The sequence below is a fragment of the Pinus tabuliformis genome, chromosome 1_1 (assembly GCF_031772625.1).
Source record: "Pinus tabuliformis cultivar Carrire ecotype Pingquan chromosome 1_1, CPIR1, whole genome shotgun sequence".
Lineage (NCBI taxonomy): Eukaryota > Viridiplantae > Streptophyta > Pinopsida > Pinales > Pinaceae > Pinus > Pinus tabuliformis.
Window position 1 is genome coordinate 824532141 of NC_142297.1, and position 24909 is coordinate 824557049.

At 36.6% G+C, this 24909-nt stretch overlaps 1 protein-coding gene and 1 pseudogene across 1 annotated transcript; both read right to left on the reverse strand.

Moving 5' to 3' along the window:
• Nucleotides 1-8525: 8525 nt before the first annotated feature.
• On the reverse strand, nucleotides 8526-9047 carry LOC149216632 (nematode resistance protein-like HSPRO2 pseudogene; annotated as a pseudogene).
• Nucleotides 9048-18155: 9108 nt separating this feature from the next.
• On the reverse strand, nucleotides 18156-23170 carry LOC149216633 (uncharacterized). Its single transcript, XM_089390025.1, has 3 exons — nucleotides 23093-23170; nucleotides 18775-18855; nucleotides 18156-18671 (listed from the first exon to the last, which is right to left on the reverse strand). The coding sequence occupies exons 1-3, from the start codon at nucleotides 23168-23170 to the stop codon at nucleotides 18156-18158; spliced, it is 675 nt and encodes a 224-aa protein (XP_089246151.1).
• Between the last annotated feature and the right edge of the window lie 1739 nt (nucleotides 23171-24909).

Below are 24909 nucleotides of genomic sequence, written 5' to 3' on the forward strand. Positions count from 1 at the left end.
CATTTTCAACAGAATCTAAGGAAAGTGCATCCATCACTTGAGCCCCTTATTTAGAAAGAATTGACTAAGCTACTGGATGCTCAGATCATTTACAAGGTTTTTCATTCCACATGGGTTTCAAATCTAGTCCATGTTAGGAAGAAGTCCGAGGAGATCCACCTGTGCGTTGATTTTCGTAATTTGTATTGCACCTCGGACAAAGATAACTGCCGAGTGTCGTCTATGAAGCACATATTACAGACAGTATCTGGAGCAGAGATGTTATCTTTTCTATATGATTTCTTAGGATATAATCAGGTTCTGGTAGTAGAGCCTGACATACTGAAGACAACATTCTGTACCAAGTGGGTTATGTTCGCCTACCATAGAATGTCGTTTGGGTTGGTAAACGCAGGCACTGCATTTTAGCATGCAATGGACATCACTTTCTGTGGGATCATCGGACAGAGCATAGTGATCTACCTCAATGACGTGACAATATTCTCTAGATAGTATTCAGACCACCTACACCATCTTAAGAAAATATTTGAGCAATGTTAGAAGTATGGGATATCCTTGAATCCCAAGAAGAGTGTATTCACAGTATTTGAGGGTAACCTCCTTGGGAACATCATTGCCAAGAGTTGGATCAAGGTAGATCTAGACAGAGTTCAAACCATCATGCAGATTCCTTATCCTGTGAACAAGAAAGTTATGCAGTCCTTCCTGGGGAAGATCAACTTCCTCAGAATTTTCATCTCTGATTATGCACAGATTGTCAAACTCATTCAAGAAATGACTAAGAAGGACGTAGTATACAGTTGCAGAAAAAAGGAAAAGGAATCGTTTTCCTGGATTAAGCAAAGCTATAGTAGAGGCACCTACACTGTACAACCCAAACTTCAACAAAGATTTCTTGCTCTACATGTTTGCTTCTGATACTTCACTTGTTGTTTTGTTCACTTAGAAAGATGAATTGAACAATGAATGACCCATCTCTATCATGAGTGAGCTTGCAAGGACTTGAACTAAATTATCCCGCCATGGAAAAACAAGCATATACAGTATACAAGGCGGTTGAACACTTCAGACCCTACCTATTAAAAAATCATTGCATTGTCTTTATGTTGCACCTAGTAGTCAGATCACTGCTTGTTCAACAAGAGCTGGGTGAAAGATGAGCGAACTAGATGATAGGACTGCAAGAGTATGACCTTGACATCAAGCTAGTTCACACCATAAAGGGTCATGTCTTTGTATATTAGCAGCAAAAGAAGTACATGTGCAAGAGGAAGAAGAAGAGATCACCAGTTGGGAGCAATAAATTGAAATGTATAATGTTGAGCGAGCCCCCCACTTCGCAAAGAAACTATTAGTACATAGACGTGTGCCAGTACATTGAGCATGGCACCATGCCCTCTCACTTCTTTATGCAGTAGAAGAGGACACTCCGACTAAAATCATTATCTTATCATTTGGTGCATGGAGTGCTTTACAGAAAAAATCACAACAGTGTTTTTCTTAGGTGCCTAGAGGCACGGGATTTGGAAAGGGTGTTACGTGATCTACATGACAGATCATCCAGGGGTCACTTCGCGGGCAATACAATAGTGCAAAAGGTCATGTGGGCTGGTTTCTACTGGCCTACATTATTCAAAGATGTAGATGCCTATCCCCACAAGTATCTGGTTTGTTAGAGATGTGCCAGCAGAAAATGAATATCAGCAAACCCGTTGTAGTATGTTGTAGTGGACAAACCATTCCAATAGTGGGTCTTAGACATCATTGGGGAGATTTTCCCACATTCGTCAAAGCATCACCACTACATCCTAACGGCTACATATTACTTCACGTGGTGGACAAAATTAGTTCCATTGAAACAAGTGAATGACCAGGAAGTCATCAGCTTCCTAAGACATAACATCATCTCGAGTTTTGGCATTCCTGTATCACTTGTTTTTGACGATGCAACATAATTTTCTTCATTAAAGCTTTATGACTTTGCATTGCAAAATTGTATTGTCTTAGAGAATTCTACTAACTAATACCCGCAGGAAATGGTCTTGCCGAGTCCACAAACAAAAATAGTTTGAATTATTAATAATTGGTTACTATCTTAAGGAAAATAGTTTGATTATGTAAAAGCAAAATTAGTGTAAAACTCTATATTAAGACATCTTGCTAAAGAATAAAGATATGGATTTATTTTGAAGCTTATTCTTGGGTTCATTCTTATTTTTGAAAGCAATATTTTTTATGTGAAGGTTGAGGCTCATCATTTGGTATTAGAGCTTACAATTCATATCTTTCTCCTCACATGAATTTGGTTCCTTTTAGCTCCAAGACCACCCTTATTTCATTAAAAATTTGGTTCCTTTTGAGGTTTTCCACTCCACATACACCTTATTTTGGTTCCTTTTGAGGCTTGAGGTTTCTTTTGGCATCCAGGCTCTAATTATTTTGGCTATGTGCCCACATTGAACCTTTTACCACATACACCTGGTTTCCTTGAGGTCTAGTGCTCCATCCTAGGCACTGCTATTTTCAAATTTGGTTCATTTCATGCTCCCACACACCATCTAGATCCCTTGGCATTCCATCATTGCATTCCTTTAGAGGTCCTCACCTCAACCCCAAGGGAACTTTTAAATATTCATCAACAATAGTTCAATCTAGGTTCTTTTGTGTTTTTGATATCCACCTTCAATACAAGTTTTCAATAATAAAATACTTTCGTCACAACTCTCCTCTTGGAAAATCTATCATTAGCTTCCTTTACCCTTTTTTCTATTCTCTTTATTTTGCACATTACAGAGTCTTTCTCCTTGGGCCACCTATCAAAGTTTACCCTTCAACCTTCACCTTAACATCGTGGAGCTCAACTAAAAAACACTACTCTCCCTACAATATCTTCTCAATAATATTCTTGCTCGGTCTTGGCATGAATTTTTGTTAGCTAAGAAGTCAACATTTCTCTCTCTATTGGAAAAGTTACATAACATCCTTTGTTCCAATGTCCTTAGTTTGGGGTTTGAATAGGGGATTGGTGCTCAATATTCCAAACTTACATCCCATCATCTCCTTGCATTAATATTCTCATTGTTCACATCAACATTTCCATTTCTTATCGCAACTTATTATTGGTCACTATATCTCTAGAAATTGCCCCAATATCACATTAACAAGGCTTGGGCATGCTAGATTTTGCCAATTTTGAGGTATACATAATTGCCCCTCCATAATATTCTATTAATAAAGGTAGCATAGATGCAATACAACTCATGGAGAAATGAGTGAATGACTTTATCACTCTCCAATGTAATGTACCTAGGGAGGTGCCCAAGGGGATATTGAATAAAATGTATTCAAATGTATTTTTTAAATATTTTGTTGATGGGGAACTAGCAACCACCCCATATATATGCAATAACCCGCAAGCCATATATATCATAAACTCATAGTTCAGCCTAATACCGAGACGTTTGGAGACCACTGAAAACTGGAGCCATGATCCTAGACTTCAACGGGACACCTCTCCTTCTAGCGTTACTATGATGGGCCATGGTGTCCCCCCATAGGATTTTAAACCAGGTGGAAGGGATACATCCCAGTGAGACAACCACCCGGTCGTCCCACAAGTACACATTTTATTTAATTTTAATTACAAGCTAGTTATATTCCATTATTATGTTTGTTGGAAATGTAACTAGTTTCAGTCTTCATAATTCTTCTTGTACTCATTTCAATATGTATCTTATCTAAAAAACAAAAGAAAAAAGAAAATATTATTATTTTAAAGAATGGGGTTCATGTATCTACATCGTATATGCGCAAATTCCATATACAGAAATTTCGCATATACGTAAATTGTGCATATACGGAAGATATGCGCATATATGGAAATTGTGCATATACGGAAGATATGTGGAAATTGTGCATATACAGAAGATATGCGCATATACGGAAATTGCGCATATAAGGAAGATATGGGCATATCTTCTGTATATCCCTAACTTTCCTATATGTGCATATCTTCCGTATATGCACAATTTCTGTATATGGAATTTGCGCATATACGATGCAGATATATAAACGACTTGAATATACGGAAGATATGCACATATAGGAAAGTTAGGGATATACAGAAGATATGCGCATATCTTACGTATATGTGTAGTTTCCGTATATGCACATATCTTCCATATATGCACAATTTCCGTATATGCGAAATTTCTGTATATGGAATTTGTGCATATATGATGTAGATATATAAACGACGTGCATATATGGAAGATATGCACATATAGGAAAGTTAGGGATATACGGAAGATATGCGCATATCTTCCGTATATGCACAATTTCCGTATATGCGCATATTTTCTGTATATGCACAATTTCCGTATATGCGAAATTTCTGTATATGGAATTTGTACATGTCTTCGTTCATGTATCTACATCGTATATGCGCAAATTTCATATACAGAAATTTCACATATACGGAAATTGTGCATATACAGAAAATATGCGCATATACGGAAATTGCGCATGTACGGAAGATATGCGCATATCTTCCGTACATCCCTAACTTTCCTATATGTGCATATCTTCCGTATATGCACGTCGTTCGTGTATCTGCGTCGTATATGGGAAAATTCCATATACAGAAATTGTGCATATACGGAAATTGTGCATATACGGAAGATATGCGCATATTTTCCGTATATGCACAATTTCTGTATATGCGCAATTTATGTATATGGAATTTGCGCATATACGACGCAGATACACGAACGACGTGCATATACGGAAGATATGCACATATAGGAAAGTTAGGGATATACGGAAGATATGCGCATATCTTCCGTACATGCGCAATTTCTGTATATGCGCATATCTTCCGTATATGCACAATTTCTGTGTATGTGAAATTTCTGTATATGGAATTTACGCATATACGATGTAGATACATGCACGAAGCTATGTACAAATTCCATATACGAAAATTGTGCATATACGGAAGATATGCGCATATACGGAAGATATGCGCATATCTTCCATATATCCCTAATTTTCCTATATGTGCATATCTTCCGTATATGCACGTTGTTCATGTATCTGTATCGTATATGCGCAAATTCCATATACAGAAATTGCGCATATACGGGCATATTTCCGTATATGCGCAATTTCTGTATATGGAATTTGCGCATATATGATACAGATACATGAACGACATGCATATACGAAAGATATACACATATAGGAAAGTTAGGGATATACGGAAGATATATGCACAATTTCCGTATATGGAATTTGCGCATATACGATGTAGATACATGAATGAAGATATGTAATTTGTAAATATCTTCATTCATGTATCTACATCGTATATGTGCAAATTCCATATACGGAAGATATGCGTATATCCCTAACTTTCCTATATGTGCATATCTTCCGTATATGCACGTCATTCATGTATCTGCATCGTATATACGCAATTTCTGTATATATATGCGCAAATTCCATATACAGAAATTGCGCATATATGGAAATTGTGCATATACGGAAGATATGCGCATATCTTCCGTATATGCACAATTTCCGTATATGCGCAATTTCTGTATATGGAATTTGCGCATATACGATGCAGATACATGAACGACGTGCATATACGGAAAATATGCACATATAGGAAAGTTAGGGATATGCGCAATTTCCCTATATGCGCATATCTTCAGTATATGCGCAATTTATGTATATGGAATTTGTACATATTTTTGTTCATGTATCTACATCGTATATGCGCAATTTCTGTATATGGAATTTGTACATATTTTCGTTCATGTATCTACATCGTATACGCGTAAATTCCATATACGGAAATTTCGCATATACGAAAATTGCGCATATACGGAAATTATGCATATACAGAAGATATGCACATATCTTCCATATATACACAATTTCCGTATATGCGCAATTTCTGTATATGGAATTTGCGCATATACGATGCAGATACATAAACGACGTGCATATACGGAAGATATGCACATATAGGAAAGTTAGGGATATAGGGAAGATATGCGCATATCTTCCGTATATGCACAATTTCCATATATACGTATATCTTCCATATATGCACAATTTTTGTATATGCGAAATTTTTGTATATGAAATTTGCGCATATACGATGCAGATACATAAATGACATGCATATACGAAAGATATGCACATATAGGAAAGTTAGGGATATACGAAAGATATGCGCATATCTTCCATGTATGCGCAATTTCCGTATATGCGCATATCTTCTGTATATGCACAATATTCGTATATGCAAAATTTTTGTATATGGAATTTGCACATATATGATGTAGACATATGAACGAAGATATGTACAAATTCTATATACAGAAATTGCGCATATACGGAAGATATGCGCATATCTTCCATATATCCCTAACTTTCCTATATGTGCATATCTTCCGTATATGCATGTCGTTTATGTATCTGCATCATATATGAGCAAATTCCATATACAGAAATTGCACATCTCCGGAAATTGTGCACATACGGAAGATACGCGCGTATCTTCTGTATGTGCACAATTTCCGGATATGCGCAATTTTTGTATATGGAATTTGCGCATATACGTTACAGATACATAAACAACGTGCATATACGGAAGATATACACATATAGGAAAGTTAGGGATATACAGAAGATATATGCATATCTTCCGTATATGCGCAATTTCCGTATATGCGCATATCTTCCATATATGCACAATTTCTGTATATGTGAAATTTCTGTATATGGAATTTGCGCATATACGATGTAGATACATGAAATTTATGTATATGGAATTTGCGCATATAGATACATGAAATTTATGTATATGGAATTTGTGCATATACGATGTAGATACATGAACGAAGACATGAAATTTATGTATAGAGAATTTGCGCATATACGATGTAGATACATGAATGAAGATATGTACAAATTATATATACAGAAATTGCGCATATACGGAAATTGTGCATATACGAAAAATATGTGCATATGCGGAAATTGCGCATATACGGAAGATACACGCATATCTTCCGTATATCCCTAACTTTCCTATATGTGCATATTTTCGTATATGCACGTCGTTTATGTATATGCATCGTATATGTGCAAATTCCATATACAGAAGTTGCGCATATACGGAAATTGTGCATATACAAAAGATATGCGCATATACGGAAATTATGCATATATGGAAGATATGCGCATATCTTTTGTATATCCCTAACTTTCTTATATGTGTATATTTTCCGTATATGCACATCGTTTATGTATCTGCATCGTATATGCGCAAATTCCCTTATACGGAAGTTGTGCATATACGGAAGATATGCGCATATCTTCCGTATATGCACAATTTCCGTATATGCGCAATTTCTGTATATGAAATTTGCGCGTATACGATGCAGATACATAAATGACGTGCATATACGGAAGATATGCACATATAGGAAAGTTAGGGATATACGGAAGATATGCGCATATCTTCCATATATGCACAATTTCCGTATATGCGCATATCTTCCGTATATGCACAATTTCCGTATATGCGCAATTTCTGTATATGGAATTTGTACATATCTTCGTTCATGTATCTGCATCGTATATCTGCAAATTCCATATACAAAACTTGCGCATATACAGAAATTGTGCATATACGTAAGATATGCGCATATCTTCCGTATATGCACAATTTCCATATATGCACAATTTTTGTATATGGAATTTGCAGATATACGATGCAGATACATAAACGATATGCATATACGGAAGATATGCACATATAGGAAAGTTAGGGATATACGGAAGATATGCGCATATTTTCCATATATGCGCAATTTCCGTATATGCACAATTTCCGTATATGCAAAATTTCTATGTATGAAATTTGTGCATATACGATGTAGATACATGAACGAAGATATGTACAAAGTCCATATACAGAAATTGCGCATATACGGAAATTGTGCATAAACGGAAAATATGCGCATATCTTCCGTGTATCCCTAACTTTCATATATGTGCATATTTTCCGTATATGCACGTTGTTTATGTATCTGCATCGTATATGCGCAAATTCTATATACAGAAATTGCACATATACGGAAATTGTGCATATACGGAAGATATCCGCATATCTTCCGTATATGCACAATTTCCGTATATGTGAAATTTCTGTATATGGAATTTACGCATATATGATGCAGATACATAAACGACGTGCATATACGGAAGATATGCACATATAGGAAATTTAGGTATATACGGAAGATATGTGCATATCTTCCGTATATACGCAATTTCTGTATATGCACATATCTTCCGTATATGTATAATTTCCGTATATGTGCAATTTCTGTATATGGAATTTGTACATATCTTCGTTTATGTACATATCTTCGTACATGTCTTGTAAACTTCACTTGATTTGTTTGTAGATCTTCCAGTGTACCATTCACTATAGTTGTAGACTTTTAGTGCCAATAGTAACCCAAAAATGTCTTTGCACCATCCACACTGGGGAAATAAGGTTGTTCAAAATATATCTGGCGCAGGGCATGACAAGCACCTAGATATGATGGACCCTTCATTTCAATGCTACCCATGGCTGTTACTACCAGCTGGTGATATGAGAAGAAAAACCTTTTCACCGCGGCTTCTATTGCCTGGAAGGCCAACAGAACATGTATTGTTGCAACATAATAAGCACCTGAAGTGCTATGTGAGGGAAGTCCATGTGAATGAAACAAATGCACAAGTGCCTCCTGGAGCCTTGGTCCACCCTTTGGATCAGCCTCAACACCCATGACTCTCGGCACCAGATGCCTTAGTTCCTTGCATGTATTTGTAAGGTCTTTAAGGGGGGCAGACCGAAGGCAATATGCGCCTGCAAGCGTAATAGTGCTGCTAATTGCCAACTGGTGTTTAAGGCAAAGGAAATCATCTGGGTCCATCACTAGAAGCAAATTCACAATTTCTGTGAGCATCTTCCACATCCTTTCAACCATCCAACAGTCTGTGGATGCTCCTACGAAATCCCCAGAGTCTATTCTTTGATATATTCTGTGCAACAATTCTTGGCCTACAAATACCCAGGCCTCAAAGATCTGGAGGACATTGCAAAGTTTGGCATCTTCTGGATTATGGAACTGTTTATGTTGTTTTAAAGAGTGAAAATATCTTGGCTTGCAGATTCTATCATATTCAAGAATAGGCTTACTTGACATATTTGGTTCCCCCAGACCTAAAGTGAAGGGAGTCCTCTGCATATGGCCTTCAATGGCAAGCCATATTCTAAAAACCATAGCTTCAGCTCTTTTCCATGTACCCAAACGAGGAAGTAAGCTCTCTTCACTTGTTCTGCTAACCACAGGTAAAGCACAGGTATATACAAAAGTTGCACATGCTACCCCTTTGAAATCCCCTTAATAGTATAACTCAAACTAATAGTGACAACACTTATCTAGAAGATGTTGATCGTCGCCAAGGTAAAACAAGGGTTCCTTGCTTCTTTATGAAGATCTTATAATATAATAAGTAAAGTCACACTGAATTTCTGAGACCCTAAAGTTTCTTGTAACAATTCAAGTCATATTCAATGATTACAACATGTATGATTAAAGTGCAGGATTGACCTTGTTACTTTTCCTTACCCGAGACTTGCCTACTGTTATAATTCTTGTTTTTCTTGGTTTAAGAAACAGAGCCACGTTGAGGGGAAGCCTTTGTATCACCCAACCATTGAAGATTGGTTAAATTTTAACAAGTTCATTTGAATACAATGTGATTGGTTAGTGAGTGCAATCGATTACATTTTATGGTTGATTTTGCAAGTGTGGAACAAGAATCTTTGATGATTTAAATGAACTAGTGTGAGAAGGTTGTTAAGAATTGACTTATTGTTGGTTTCATTTTCTTTCTCTTGCAGACCTTTCTCTTAGGTGCAGTTTTAGACCTATGATTTGGGATACCTTTTGGTTTGAGAAGATAGAATAGAGTATGGTTTTCCTGTTATGAAAGTTTATACATTTGATTTGTACACCATAGTGCCACAATTTACTTTTGAATGTACAAGAAATGAGAAGTTTAGATAGTGTATGAATGATTAGAGATTTGTTTGATTAATTTTAAGCACTCTTTTGAACTGAATGGATTGAGACTTGTGTTCCTTTGAGACTTTTGATTATTTATCTAGTTTGAAATCTCAGTTTGCTTGATACGTTAATGAGTGAAGTAGCTAGTGTCCATATTGATCAAGTTCTTTTTCTTTTAATGAAATTGTCAAATCTAGTGTAGGAATTGAATTGAGAATTTATGCATTGTTTTCTAGAACTTAGAATTTTTTTAACATTTTAGAGTTTTTGAATTTTTCATGTTTTCTTAAGATTCCTTTGAAGTGCAAGATTCAATTTAATTTGTTTGGATTGATGCGCAAGTTGTACTAGAATTTGGTTTGCAGGTTGCTAAGGGCTCTCTCTGTCATTTCTAGTGTTGCGCCTCGAATTTCACGAACTACCGGATTGACAATTAAATGTTTGTACATTAATATGCCCGATACAACACCCAACATTTTGCCGCCATTGTCGGGGAGGCACTTAGGGGATTGACCTTCGTAACCTATTGCAGTTTGGTTTTCTTTTCACCTAGTTTCTCTTGCAAGTTTCTGTTCTTTGAATTTATTTATTTCCTACATATCTTGTTTATTTGAAGGTTTTTCATTTCTCGGGTGCTTTAAGAACCCGCCTATGTATATATACATTACCCCTACGATAATGAAATATACTAGTTGGCTTGTTGAGAACAGGAAAATGGTATTTTGAGGAATCATTCAATGAGGAGTTTTGATGCTGCTACAAAGACATATAAATCATCCAACGAAGAACTCACAAATGCAGAATTTAATATTTTGATTGAACATAAAGATATTGTTATTAAATCTTTGATTTCAAAATTGGATGATTTGTAGGAAGAACAAAAGGATGAAAGAAACTTTTGCGCCAACTATAGAAAGAAACACTTCCTTGGAAAGTGTCCACTTAGTAGCCTAAAAGTTTGCAAAATTTGTGAAGAGGATCATCAAACAGAACATTGCCCATCACTACCAAGATTACGAAAGCTACTCAGGAAATTGAGTAAGGAATCAAATCAACCACCAAGTATAACTCAAAGCCCATCATCATTCAGTACTTGGATTAATGCTTATTCTCCTAAGAAATTTTCTCAACATGTTTATAATTCTGCAGCTTCATGGCAAAATTTTAGTCCTCCTCCAATTGAATACCCTGCTTCATGGCCGCAATGGCCCTCTCCCTGGACCTCATCCTCAAGTCAAATATCCCCATGGCCTCAGGAAAGGTTTGGAGCCCCTTCCCTAGGGCATTCTTTCATGCAAAGTAAACAACACTAACAATTTCCACTTAATGCACAACCAAGTTATCCTCCTCCATGGTCACACCTACGTGTACAACCTTACGCTAATCCATACCATAGCCCTTATCCTACTACATATCCTATCCCTCATCCAAACCCTAGTCCATATCTTAACCCAAACCCTAGATCTAGTTGTAATCCATAACTTAATAGATACCCTAAACCTAGTTCAAACCCTAGACCTAACCCTAGTCCATACCCTAATCCAAACCCTAGACATAACCCTAGTCCAAAGCCTAACAAAAATCCTAATCCAAATCAAAATCCTAGCCTAAACCATATCCCAAACCCTAATTCAAACCAAAAGGTTGCACAACAAGTTAAAAAACCTATTCTTCCCGTTGATTCCCCTACTGAGTGTAATGATATATCTTTAAGGTTGGGGGAAGAGGTGAGTTTGGAAACATCTCCTATCACTATAGAACATTCACCCCGGGAAGATCTAATTCAAAGACCATCAGAGGAGAAATATTCAATTGGAACATGTTCTAAAATTGTTGTTGAAACTCAAAGCCCTAAAATTTCCCTTAACCATTCTTGCCAATATGAAAAGAAAATGTTTGAGCCCGAACTTGAGGGGTTTCTCTTTTGTCTTTCACCATATCCTTCATACCTCCAAGGGAGTGATTATCAAGCTGTGGAAGATTTGTAAGAGTTGGAGAATCATAAATATGTAGATCCCATTGAATCATGGTTTCAAGCAGTCATCAACACACCTTATTCCCTCATCATTCAACGTCTCTTGGTACCATATCAATCAAAGAAACTAGTTGCTCATACTCTGGTATGTCTTGAAGTTTATTCTTTAAAACTGAGTGTGAGTATATTTAACATTATGTTACACACATGGCTACATTGGAAGTACTCCTACACTTATATATTTTTGTGTGTTAATGTTGTCATCAATATCAGCAATTCATGTTATTAATGAGATCATGTTGTTAAGATAATGTTGGTCTAAAGTATGGTTATTCATCTATATATATATATACATTTTGTACCACTGCCTTCATATGTTTAAACATCAAATCAAAAATACACCAACAACAGTGAAAACACAAACTATTTGATGAAAGTCCTCACCGAGAACCTCAATAAAAAACTCATAAATTGGGTCGAAAGTTAAGGGCTTTGGGAAAGGGAATCTTACACCTTATCAAAATGGGTCAAACATGTCCCTTGGGATTAAACCCGGGTGGATCGGAGAATACACCGTGCTCCCAACCACTCGAGCTACCAACCCAATAAATTATTATTAATGTTGTTGGTGTTTTTTAACCATTGCTTTTTTCAAATGACATCTTCCACGTATAGGTTGGTGCATCCCTCTAAAGTGGTTATTGTTACATATGGGCTTGTTGGGACAATCAAAATAGTGTGTTTTTATTGTCCAAGAAATTATTGTTCGACCATTAATAATATTTAGAGGGCTTGCTGGGACAATCAAAATAGTGTGTTGTTATTGTCCAAGAAATTATCCAAAGTGGTTTATTTGTATTGTTCATGAGATTATCATTTGACCATTAATGATATTTAGAGGGTTTATTGGGACAATCAGATTAGTATATTCTTATTGTCTAGGAAATTATTGTTCGGCCCTTAATGGTGAAGTACCTACATTGTTGTAATCCATAGATATACTTCAAAGAGGGTTTGTAGAGTTAATGAAAGGGAAAGTTGGTATTTCCCACACCAAAGTTGATTCCCCATAATGTCAAAGAGGGTTTGTAGGGTCAATGAAAAGGAGAGTTGTCCTCTCCCCCCACAAAGTTTGATTCTCTGTAATAACATGTTTGCTCCAAATAGCACATTGGGCTAGGTCGAACAATAGATGTCTCCCATGAAAAAGTGTTTGCTAATTAATATTGAGGTCCCACTAAGATTTAAAACTCAATTAACTCACCTAACATACTTGTGAACAATTATATTACATTCAAAAATATAAAAACAATCCCTCTAACTCTAAATTTCCCTCGTAACAAACAAATGGTTTACCAATTCTCTGGAATAATACCACATAAGAAAAGAAAAAAACATGTTTATCTCCCTTTAATTGATAAATCATTTAAAAAACAAATAAATATGTAAACCATTGTTAAATAAATGATATCATTGTTTATGAAATTCCTCAAAACATTACACACCATAATAAAGTGATACAATTGTCACTTTTTAACTAAAATACTCCACACTTAAATTAAATTATTAAAAGAAATAACCAACCAACACTCTAATTTTAAACCTTTGAAATTGATCCAAAATTTTAAGATAATGAATGAACAGAAAACAATTTAAATTATAAAGATGACTGAACTCTTTCTGCAAATGTCACGTGAAAGTATTGCCTAACCTATCCCAATAGGTGACGTATTCCATAAATATTTCGATTGGCCATGATTTTCGCGTTATTTTAATTGGCATATAACAGATTCCACATTATAATTGTATTAGGTGAGAAGATTACCTTAAAATTTATTAAGAGTAAGACACCAATTCTCATGATCTAAAAATTAGTTTCATGATCTAAAAATTTTCATATTACCACATTTAATGATAATAAAAATAAATTATAAATTTTGATAATAAAAATAAATTATAAATTTTATTAATAAAATTTAATAAAGTTGGGTTGAAAATCACGATTTTAAATTATGAAATTCATGCAATTTTGATTTTTTAAAGATTTTTAATAAACTAAACCAATAAATATATTTAACAAATACAATTTAAACAATAAAAATCACAGGTTTAGCCCAACAAACCAAAAAATTTATTTCTAAATTTTATAAAAGACCGACATTTTTAATTATGTAACTACAAAGTTTGAAACCATTTTTCCAGGAGGAGATGGCACTCCTCAGCTGTTTTCTCCAACAGCACACTAATATTTTTTTAAAGGCCTCTTCACTGGTTACTGTACAAATTTACCTCTCTGAGGTTTCAATACCAGAAGCTCGACCAAACCAAATTAACAACTACTTTCACACAATGGATGTAAACCTTCTCACCAAACTGTTCTACCATCTGTAGAAAAGCAAGTCCCCATTGATGTTGATTTTAACCGGGCGCACAATAATACTACAGCCTACGCTTTACTGAATAGCCAAGCAGGTCACCAATACTACCAACTGTTCGCTTCAGCCTCTCTTACAATCAGGAGAATGCGTGGACAAATTTCATACTTTTCTGGATTCCAGAAAGCCCAAAATCGTACCATGCCTTCAATTTTACCATCTTGTGCTTTAAGAAAAGTAACTTCAAATGCATTGAAAGTGTTTTTTTTATACAATACCAAAATCCCTGCAACATAATCCAACAAAGCCAAAGAAAGCTGAAAACTTTGATTAAAATGTTCCGAATAAGCATGCAGGAAGAACTGAAAGAGGAGCGTATACCTTGAAATTTCCTAGGAAAAGCTAAAAACATCCCTTGAAGCTACATGCTTATCATGGCTGAAAGAGGGCCTAAAACAGGCACCAGGCCATAGATTCATACGCCGCTTCATTTTTCTTGGAAGAAATTTGTGGTTATGGCTGTCCATAATGCTCTTTGCTGCTCTCTTTAAATTTCTAGCTGCCTGCTTCACGATTTCTTCAATGGATTCCTCTCTTAGTTTCCGAAAGGACCTTTTCAGCTTATCTTTAAAGCTTTCTTCGATACAAAACTGGTAACTCCGAAGAAATGCTTGTCTGGCTAGGTAATTCTGATTTCCCCTGAACCTGTAGCCGAAATAGTAAGCATCGTCTTCAGTGGCATCAAGGAGCCTCACGAAGTCCATGCTCGAATAAGACCAGTTTCCGGAGCTCACATATGTTTCATAAACTCTCCCGACACACATAGTTTCTTTGTTCAGAGGCATGGGAAAAAGATCAGTAGGAATCCTTCGATTTAAATGACTAGTTCAGTGATCCTCCATAACCATAAGGTCACGGTCAAATTGGACAAATTTAACGACTCCAGCGAGGAAAAACAAATCATTTTTATACCTAGCTAGCCAACCCAAACCTGACTGTGTAGTGACTGGGAGAAATTTCACAAATTGAGTATCCAGAATCAAACTTGGAGGAATATGACGAAACTAAGAGATGACGCATGAAAAGCCAGCGTTTTCTATGCTGGAACAAGAATTTGAGCCTGAAACGAAAACAAGTAAGCATCATTCTTAGTTATTAGGCGAAATTTTTTATCAGTTAATAACGAATACATACTTTATTTAACAGACTTTTATGCCAACAAGAAAATGCAGAGACCTCGTCTAAACATAGATTACGAACATCTAAGCTGCTTTCGTCGGAGATTATAAAGATTTTCAGCTTCATGTAAGATGTGCATATAAAATACATTATGGAGTTCATTATACCTTAGCTTACACAGACTGAACCGCAACTATTCAATATCTAAGCAAATGATTTCCAACTTATGTAGACATTTAGGCTTTGAATTTAAAACTTTTCAGCGTTTTCAAAGTCGGGCCAAATATTCTAGATATCTTCTTTCCATTTAAAAATTTTCAGCATTTTCAAAGACGACCAAATGTTCCAAATATCTTATTACTCTCTTTCCCAGTTACAAACCCCAACACTGATATAATAAGAAGGCAAAGCAAAATTTGATTTAAACTTTCAGCAGCTTTACAGGCGGCCAAACCTGTCAAAAAATTTCTTTCCATTTCTTTAGAGTACTACTATTTTTTAGTTACAAGCCTGAAAACTGAAAACAAAAAAGCAACGCAAAATTAAATTGCACCTATTATACCGAACGACTTCCAGAACTCATCCGAACAGGGTTCCCATTTTCACGGTGTAGTTTGAAGTTCTCTACATCCACTAAACTGCTTTAAGCCCGGATTTCCTAAAATTTTGCATCAGCGAAAACAACGCATTTTTTAGTTGGGAATTTACCTGGTTTGGCGGCGAGCCATATTTCCCATGCTATCGGCCCATAAATGAACAGCCGGTGTATATGCCCACCGTTCGATTTCGGCCTAGCAAAATCAAACGGTTGGCATTTACGCCCGCGGTTCATTTATGACCCGATAGCATGGGATTTATTGGTCCCCTTTCCAATAGGCCACCAATAAACCTTATAGAGTCATTAATACACCTTAACATTCGCCTATCCTTATAGAGTCATTAATACACCTTAAGATTCGCCTCGATTTGCGGACTCGTCCAGCGTCCCACAACCCAACCCGTTTTTGGCAGGAAATAGTCTATAACGCGACTTTTTGAAAGCCTTTCCGGCGGATTTTTCCGGTCGAAATCCGGTAGGAATTTATTGGAATCGCAAGTTTGATAGCTAATTTCTGCACAATGAAAGTGTCCCAGGGGTTTTTCAGGGTGTTGAATCCAAATATGCAGTTAAAAAACCATTTTAACTGCAAGAAATCAAGATTTGACCTCAATTTCTTCCGCCGGATTCCGTCACCGGAATCTTCAAAAAGTAGCATTATAAACAACTCCTTTTGGCAGTCTCCTCCCACCTTTTCCGTTTGGCATTGTGCATGGCATGCTCTTCGCGGAAGTGATGGCATGCCCATACATGGCACAATGTTCCATGTTTCAGTTTGGTATTTGTGCATGTCATGCTCATGGCGGAAGCGATGGCATGCACATAAATGACACAATAATTCCCAACAGCAGACGGATGATACAGAGATATATAGTTCTACAAAGCAGAAGGCGTCGTTTTTGTTGTCTCTTTATTTTTGTTGTATCTTATTCTGTCCCTTTTATTTATTAACAAAATGATTAGAATTATAAATTCAAATTTAACCCAAAAAGGGGCAAATTTAAATTGATAGAAATCTGACAACAGAAATTCAGATCTCTCTTCTGTTCTGCTTCTCGTGACAATAAAATTGAACGACCAAACAAAACAAAGAGAAACATAAAACAAAAAACAACCAGAAACACCACCGATCAAAATTGAAAAACCTAATACCAAAAAGGAATTGTAAAAACCAAACAATAAGAACTAAAATAAACCATGCCAATGCAAAAAAAAAAAAAAAAACATACTACAGGAAAGAGCAAGAATGTGAATGTGGTGAAACCACTAAATGTTGGGTCTCTTCAAAGGTTCTATACTTTCCATTTCAAACAGTCACAAGATTTTCCTATCTTGCTTTTTAATCTGTATTTTGGTTTTTATTTTATCCTCCACCTCACCGCCATTGCTTTGAAGATCTAAGTGGACAGCATAGTAATTCGGAATTTAATCTGTATTTTGGTTTTTATTTTATCCTCCACCTCACCGCCGTTGCTTTGAAGATCTAAGTGGACAGCATAGTAGTTCGGAATTTAATCTGTATTTTGGTTTTTATTTTATCCTCCACCTCACCGCCATCGCTTTGAAGATCTAAGTGGACAGCATAGTAGTTCGGAAGGATACAGAGGGTTTTAAGAATACACAGTTTAATCCCTATGTTAAAATTTATTTAATTGTGTATCTATCTTTTTTTCAAAGAAAAAAAAGCATTATATATTATATGAAGTATATAAAAGCTGAATAATACATTCTTTCTCTGATTGCGCAGTAACAGAGATATGATCCCATATGTATATAAGAAAAAAAAAACCTATATCTGAAGAACTAATTGACTCAGCGTTCGATTCTGATAAATTCTGATATCAAAACTTCAAAGAGAATACGACAGTCATGCATTTTCTTTTCTAATCTGGAAGGGCAAAATCAGATATCTGATAATGGAAATCATCAGATACAATGTCGAGGTGCCAAAATTCTGAAGAAGAGAAGAGTCCCTTTTTTGAGAGACCGTCTGCTGTACTGTTTTCTTCCCTATTGATGTGTTGAATAGAGCAATTCTCCAGGCAGGACCAGTAGAACTGTATCCTATCTCTCCAACCAGACAGATGATGAGCCTGAATGCAGTTTTTCTGGTTAACCGAATCAACCCATAGCTTTGAATCACCATAAAAAGCCATCTGCTGAATGTCTAGGAATATGCAAAATTTCAGAAGGCCAGAGAGAGCCATAGCTTCCGCCATATTATTGGATCCCTGACCCCCATGCCAAAAAGCAGAGAATTGAGAGCTTGCAGAAATATATATGTGGAAGCCGCATCCGCATTGACCCTGTTGAGCTGCCCCATCGAAAAAGGCTGATGGCTGATGAAGACGAACAATAGAAAGCCTGTCTGAGGATGAGATTAAATTCTTCGCTGGTTCCTGAGGGAATGATTCAGCATAAACAGAGATTAGATCAAAAACCTTAGCTGGGGAAAATTTGGATTGGTTAAAGATGCAAGAGTTTCGCCATTTCCATATAAACCATAATGATAAGATGCCAATTCTGCGCCATAATATCTTTTTCTTGCTGCAATCCATGAGCCACTCCTGGATCGATGACAGCCTGTCAATCTTAAAACCATAGGCGTGTTCTAAATCTTGCCATATATGAATTGACTGCTTGCAGGGAAGAAGCGGAATCGAACCTCCGCATCTTAATTGTGTATCTATCCCATATGCGAAGCGACCCTTTTTAATATTTAATTTATTTTGCTACGTTGTAATGCATAATCTATTTTCTTTTGTGTATATATATATATATAAATTTATTTTCCTACTTTGCAATGCATAATCTATTATTCTTGTGTAATCATGTATAATATATCTGCTGGAAGGTTACCTCTTTCGAGACAACTCTCATGACTAACGCTGCCCAATATTAAAAAATTATCATATTTTTTTAATATATGGTTGAATATAATCCACTAGTATTGATGAAGATGAAAAATAAGATATTAAATCATAATAAAATTATAAATTTAAATATGAAGAAATATATTATAATTTTAAATATGATGAAAGGACTAAATTTTATGATATAAAGTAAATTAAAATTGAATGTTATTTTTAAATATATTATATAAATAATAAATTATATATATATATATATATATATATTTAAAAATATATATTAATATTAATATTTTATTATTATTATTAAATAAAAATATTGAAGTATCGATGAAGATGAAAAATAAGATATAAAATAATGAATTAGGAAATTCAAATATGAAGAAAGATATTCTAATTTTAAATATTGTGAAATGAGTAAGTTTATAAATTTTATAATATAAAGTAAATTAAAATTAAATGTTATTTTTAAATATATTGTATAAATAATGAATTATATATATGATGATGATGATGATGGTTAAAGTCCACTGAGACCAAATTTTGGTTTATCGGACCTAAAGAAAATATTTTATTCCTATGCTCAAAAAGCTTGGAGAGAAGCCTCCCAAGCTCACTATAATTTTGACATCGTAAAAGGCTAGGGAGGTCAATATTGCGACAAAGATTATGAAATTGAGATCTAATGTGGTTGTACACGAGGCACTCTAAGAGGAAGTGATTTTCATCCTCGATGTTCCTATTCTCACAGAGATGACAGATCCTTTCCATCCATGGTGTTTTAGGAACTGCGCAATGCCCTGTTTCACTATGGAGCTCATGAGAGTTCGTTCTAATCTTCGCTATATTAATTTTCTTCTTTGAGCTAGTTAAAACAAAGAGATACTTTTGATCTTCTAGGGTGGGGTTGATGACCTTCTTATAATAACTTAATTTTCTTTTAGCTGCTAAATCTTTCTGACGCCACATTTTTTCTTTGAACTTAGAAGTAACAATATTTTTAATGTTATTAATGTTTTGCAATGCATCATTTTCGTTGATCTCCCAATGATTTAACCAGGCCCTCGTGTCTTTATACCACCCCCGTTTCAGCCTTAGGTGGTTTTGGTTGGAATTTAAAGCTAGCTTAGGAAGTATGTGATCTCCTACGTTATTGAGCTTGTGCTTGTACAACAGAAGCGTAGTCATAGCTAGGCTCTCGATAGGGGAAAGACTTACTTCTATAAGGAGAATAGGATAGGGTCTATTGCTTTTAATTTTCAGGTTATACGTTATAAGGTGCTTCTGGATTTGCTCAATCTTTCTCCAGGATTCTCTAGAGATGCTGCAACCCCAAACCTCACATCCATATAAGACAACAGGAGTGACTAAAGTTTCAAAGAGGAACTCTTTTTTATCCCACATTACGAGGATTGTCATTTTACAGTTATTTTCAAGACCAAAGTAAGCTTTCCACCCCCCATTAATCTGTTTCTCAATGCTATAGTTCCAGTTGAGCTTGTGATGAATATCAATTCCTAGGTACTTGTAAGAATACACTTCCTCTAAGTTATTATTGAAAAAATATATTAATATTAATATTTTATCATTATTAAATAAAAATATTAACGTATTGGTGAAGATGAAAAATAAGATATTAAATTATAATAAAATTATGAAATTCAAATATTAAGAAAGATATTATAATTTTAAATATTTTGAAATGAGTAAGTTTATAAATTTTATAATATAGAGTAAATTAAAATTGAATGTTATTTTTAAATATATTATATAAATAATGAATTATATATATATATATATATATATATATATATATATTAATATTTTATTATTATTATTAAATAAAAATATTAATTTTGAAATATATTTATTAGATTTTTATTTTTTTATTTTTTATTGATTTACATATTTATATATAATGGTTATTTATTAAAAATATTATGTTTGGGAAATTTGTAATTGTTTTAATATAGTAATTTTTTTAATTATAATTATAAAAGTTTTTATTGAAATAATAATTATATATTTAATTAATAAAAACGTAAATAATAAATAAAGTGGAAATTTTAAAATAATTAATATATATATATATATATATGAATGATAATTAATTTTTGGTTTTTAATAAATTTTATTATAATTGAAAAATATTGTTGTTACTAAAGTATATGTATGTCACTATTATTGTTGGAAATAAATGATAATATTGAAAGGAGTTGAATCAGTTTTAAGGCTAATTTTAAACTTTTCAAGGAGACTTCCTGTTTATGGGACATAGATCGATGGTTTGTGTGACATTGGAGTGAAGGCAGGAAGTATGAGCATCTTGGGATGTTGGAGCTGATAGCACTTTACGACAGTGGTTGATTGTTGGTCTTGGCGATAGGTGGTTGCTGGGATGGAGAATTGTCGAGGATGACAATGACTTGAGGTGGGGGGGGATGTAAGGCCCACAAGTCATTGTTATGATATGGTGAGTGAAGCATTCCAATTGAGCGCATTTAACTGACGAGACAATGGGAGTCGGCATGGGCGCACGACGGGAGAGAGACGAGCTAGGCGGTTTAACCGGCGAGTCGAGGGCGTGCCTACATAGTACGACGAGCTGACCAAACGAGCCAAGGGCGACTGCACAAAAGTCATCGCTAAAATGGCTAAGTGTTGGAAGTGTGGCGAACTTATATGGAAGGGCGGTCCCACGCATGGGCGTCCACACCATGGGTCGACGTTGAAGAAGGGGCGAGTTGAACGAAAAGGTGGGTCGGCTTGGTAAGTTGAAGCCCCAACCGAAGGGTCAACCGCCATATAAACTAGCAAACGGAAGGGGGAGAAAAGGCATCAAATAATCTTCAAGTGAAATGGCGAGCTAGCAAGGTGATGCAAGCTGCAGTCTTAGCAAAGAATAGGTGATGGGCGAAGTGTAGGCGGTGGTCGAGCCGAAGCACGAAGCCAAGGCAAAAATGCGCAGTCATGTAAATCATAAGGTATGCGAACGAAGTTGTCGTAGGTCGGGCAGCAGTGTAACCGCAGGTCGAGCAGTGACGAGTTGGCCGCAACGAACGGGCACACGAAGGTGCGATGGTTAACCACAGGGTGAGTGCACGTAGCAACTCAGCGAGTTCGGGTTAGGGCACGTGGGTTAGTTGAACAGGTGAGTTCAGGTGTGCGCCGGGGTGGTTGAAATGAGCAACCACGATTCAGAGTTAACACGATGTATCAGCAAGCGGGTGGGAGTGCCCGAGGGATGAGATGGGCGACCCACGAGTTGGGCGACCAGCGAGTTGGGTGATACAGCTATGGGCACAACGAATTGGTGAAATGGGTGAAGAGCACTCAGGGCGATGAGCTGGGCGACCCGTGAGTTAGTCGACCCATGAGTTGGAAGGTTGAGCGCGGAGTGTTGGTGGCACGGTGCGGACAAGCTATGGGTGTGTGCCGGGTGGGTGACATGACCAGGCAGCGTTACATGAAGGCAACTGAATGACGGACACAGGACGAATGACGAAGTTGAACTGTGAAATGGTGGAGGTGGCCCGTGGGCACCTCTGCCCGGTGAAAGGCAAGGCTGCATGGTGGTGCAGGCCAGACTTGTAAATTTGCAGATTTGAGAGTTGGAATCTGGGGGTTCCTCTCTGGTTGTAAGTTTATGTAAAAATCTGATATTGTCATTATTATTGGGCAGACTCATATTGCAGGGAGTTTCCCCTCCTAGTTTATTATCCGTTGTGCACTTATGTTAAAATGATAATGATGATGAATGTTTTATGAATGTTTCCGCTGTGCTAAATGAAGATAATACTTAGAAAGTTGAAAAATAAACTAAGTATGAAAGTTAGGCGTAGTCCACACTTGTGAGTATTGTTAAAAAGAAAATGGGTGGTGGTGTCGCACCCCCTTCGTGCGGTTGGAAGAGTACCACCAGGGTGGAGAGCTCCCTCACCCGAACTCACCTCACCCGTCGAGTTACCAAGTGCGCCCACCCGTTGTCTCGTCTGCCCACTTGCTACGGCCAGCTCGTCGCACCTCATGTGCGCTCGCCGGACGATCTGACGCACGACTCGACCTGCCTGACTGTCCGAACTACGGCCTCGCCCGCTGCCCGACCTGCGGCCTTAACCGTTGACTTGCCCTACAGCCCTCACTGCCTGCGGCTCACCCGATATGCGTTTGCCTATCCTCGGCTCCGTGCTTCGGCCCACAGCTCCGCCTGCACTTCGCCATCCATTTCAGACTCTCCAAGTTAGCACGCACCACTTGCTCACATAAACAATTGAAGAATGCGTTATGATTTTTGCTCCACCATCCTTTGTTAGTTTATATGGCGTTCGACCCTTTGGTTGGGGCTTCGACTTACCAAGCTGACCCACCGTTTGGTTGACTCGCCCATCTCCAACGTTGGCCCATGGTGTGGGCGCCCATGCGTGGGACCGCCCTCCATATAAACTTGCCATCACTTCCAACACTTAGCCATTTTCACGATGACTCTTGTGCAATCGCCCTTGGCTCGTTCGGTTAGCTCGTCGCACTGTGCGCGCATGCTCTCGACTCGCCAGTTCAATCGTGCCCAACTCATCTCGCCCATTGTGCACTCGTGCCAACTCCCACTGAATCGTAGGTTAAACGCGCTCGGTTGGACCACCCAACTCACTGTATCACAATTTCGCGAGTTGCCCAACATGCGACACCGGCTAAACACTTAAACTTTTTCATTGTTAAGTTGTTTTCCGAACTATGCCTAACATTCATATAATTTTCCATGTTAACTTATTAACATGCAGAATACATTAATAAAACACCAAACCCTGCAAGAGACACAAACACAATGTATACAAGTAAATATGTATAGTCTGCTATTTTTACAATTCCCCCGGGAGCATAGCTCGACCGGTTCTTTTACAAGTTACAAAAGAGAGGCTGTCGTGCAGCTCGGCTAGTCCACCGACTTGGTCGCTGCACCGTGCAGGCCTACCTGAGTCAACTGCAACCCATGCTATTTTGGAGAATTTGGTATCTACAGATAAATACTAATTCCCTAGATAAGTAGCCATATCTAGAACAACAATTTAAAGCACTTTAGCCTTTTCCTATAAGCAATAGATAAGACAAAGAAGATGAGAAGACCTACTTGTAGTTCTTCTTTCCTCTTGTCTCCTTTGTATCGATCCTGTCGCTCCTTCTCATACTTAACATGCTTGAGAAGTACCTGTAAACATCAAAAAAATACAAAGAACCGATCAAAGCAAAAAATATATTGAATACAAGTAAATGGAATCAGATACATTCACACATATAAGCATCATATAACAAGATAAGCATATGGGAAAAGGGTTCAAATACTTTATTGAATAGAAGAAGGAATTAGAACCATCAAGTCTGATTCGAAGTCACTCCTCCAGCTTTGATCCCATCCACATCACATCAAAAGCATGACAAACTTGTAGCATAAAAATACTTGTCTCAAAGTCAATTCTCATAGCAACATTATCTCCTTACAATTCAACATAGTCCATCCCTTGATCACTTAGATGAGTGCTCAATTTATAGGAAGATGGAGGAGGTTATGTCATAAATGGGGGTATTGAATGGCCTTCCATACTTAGAATTAGTTCCATGGAGGAAGGGATGAGAGGATAGGATGCATCTTAACTCATTCCTCATCCATTTTCGAGCTCATAGGAGTTGATAAGTGAGGGAAACTTCTAGAAGACTCCAAGAGATAAGAATATTCCCCAAACCCTATGTGAATTTCGCTCAATCTCGCCCAGCA

Bases quoted from the DNA above. Each gene is read 5' to 3' on its own strand.
- LOC149216633 (XM_089390025.1), bottom strand. From the start codon at position 23,170: ATGAGGTGCGACGAGCTGGCCGTAGCAAGTGGGCAGACGAGACAACGG. The intron at 18,856-23,092 runs GTGAGTTCGGGT...TAAGATTGACAG, and splicing joins TTGGTAACTCGACGGGTGAG to GCTGTCATCGATCCAGGAGT. The intron at 18,672-18,774 runs GTTTATATGGAA...TCATTCCCTCAG, and splicing joins ATTGGCATCTTATCATTATG to GAACCAGCGAAGAATTTAAT.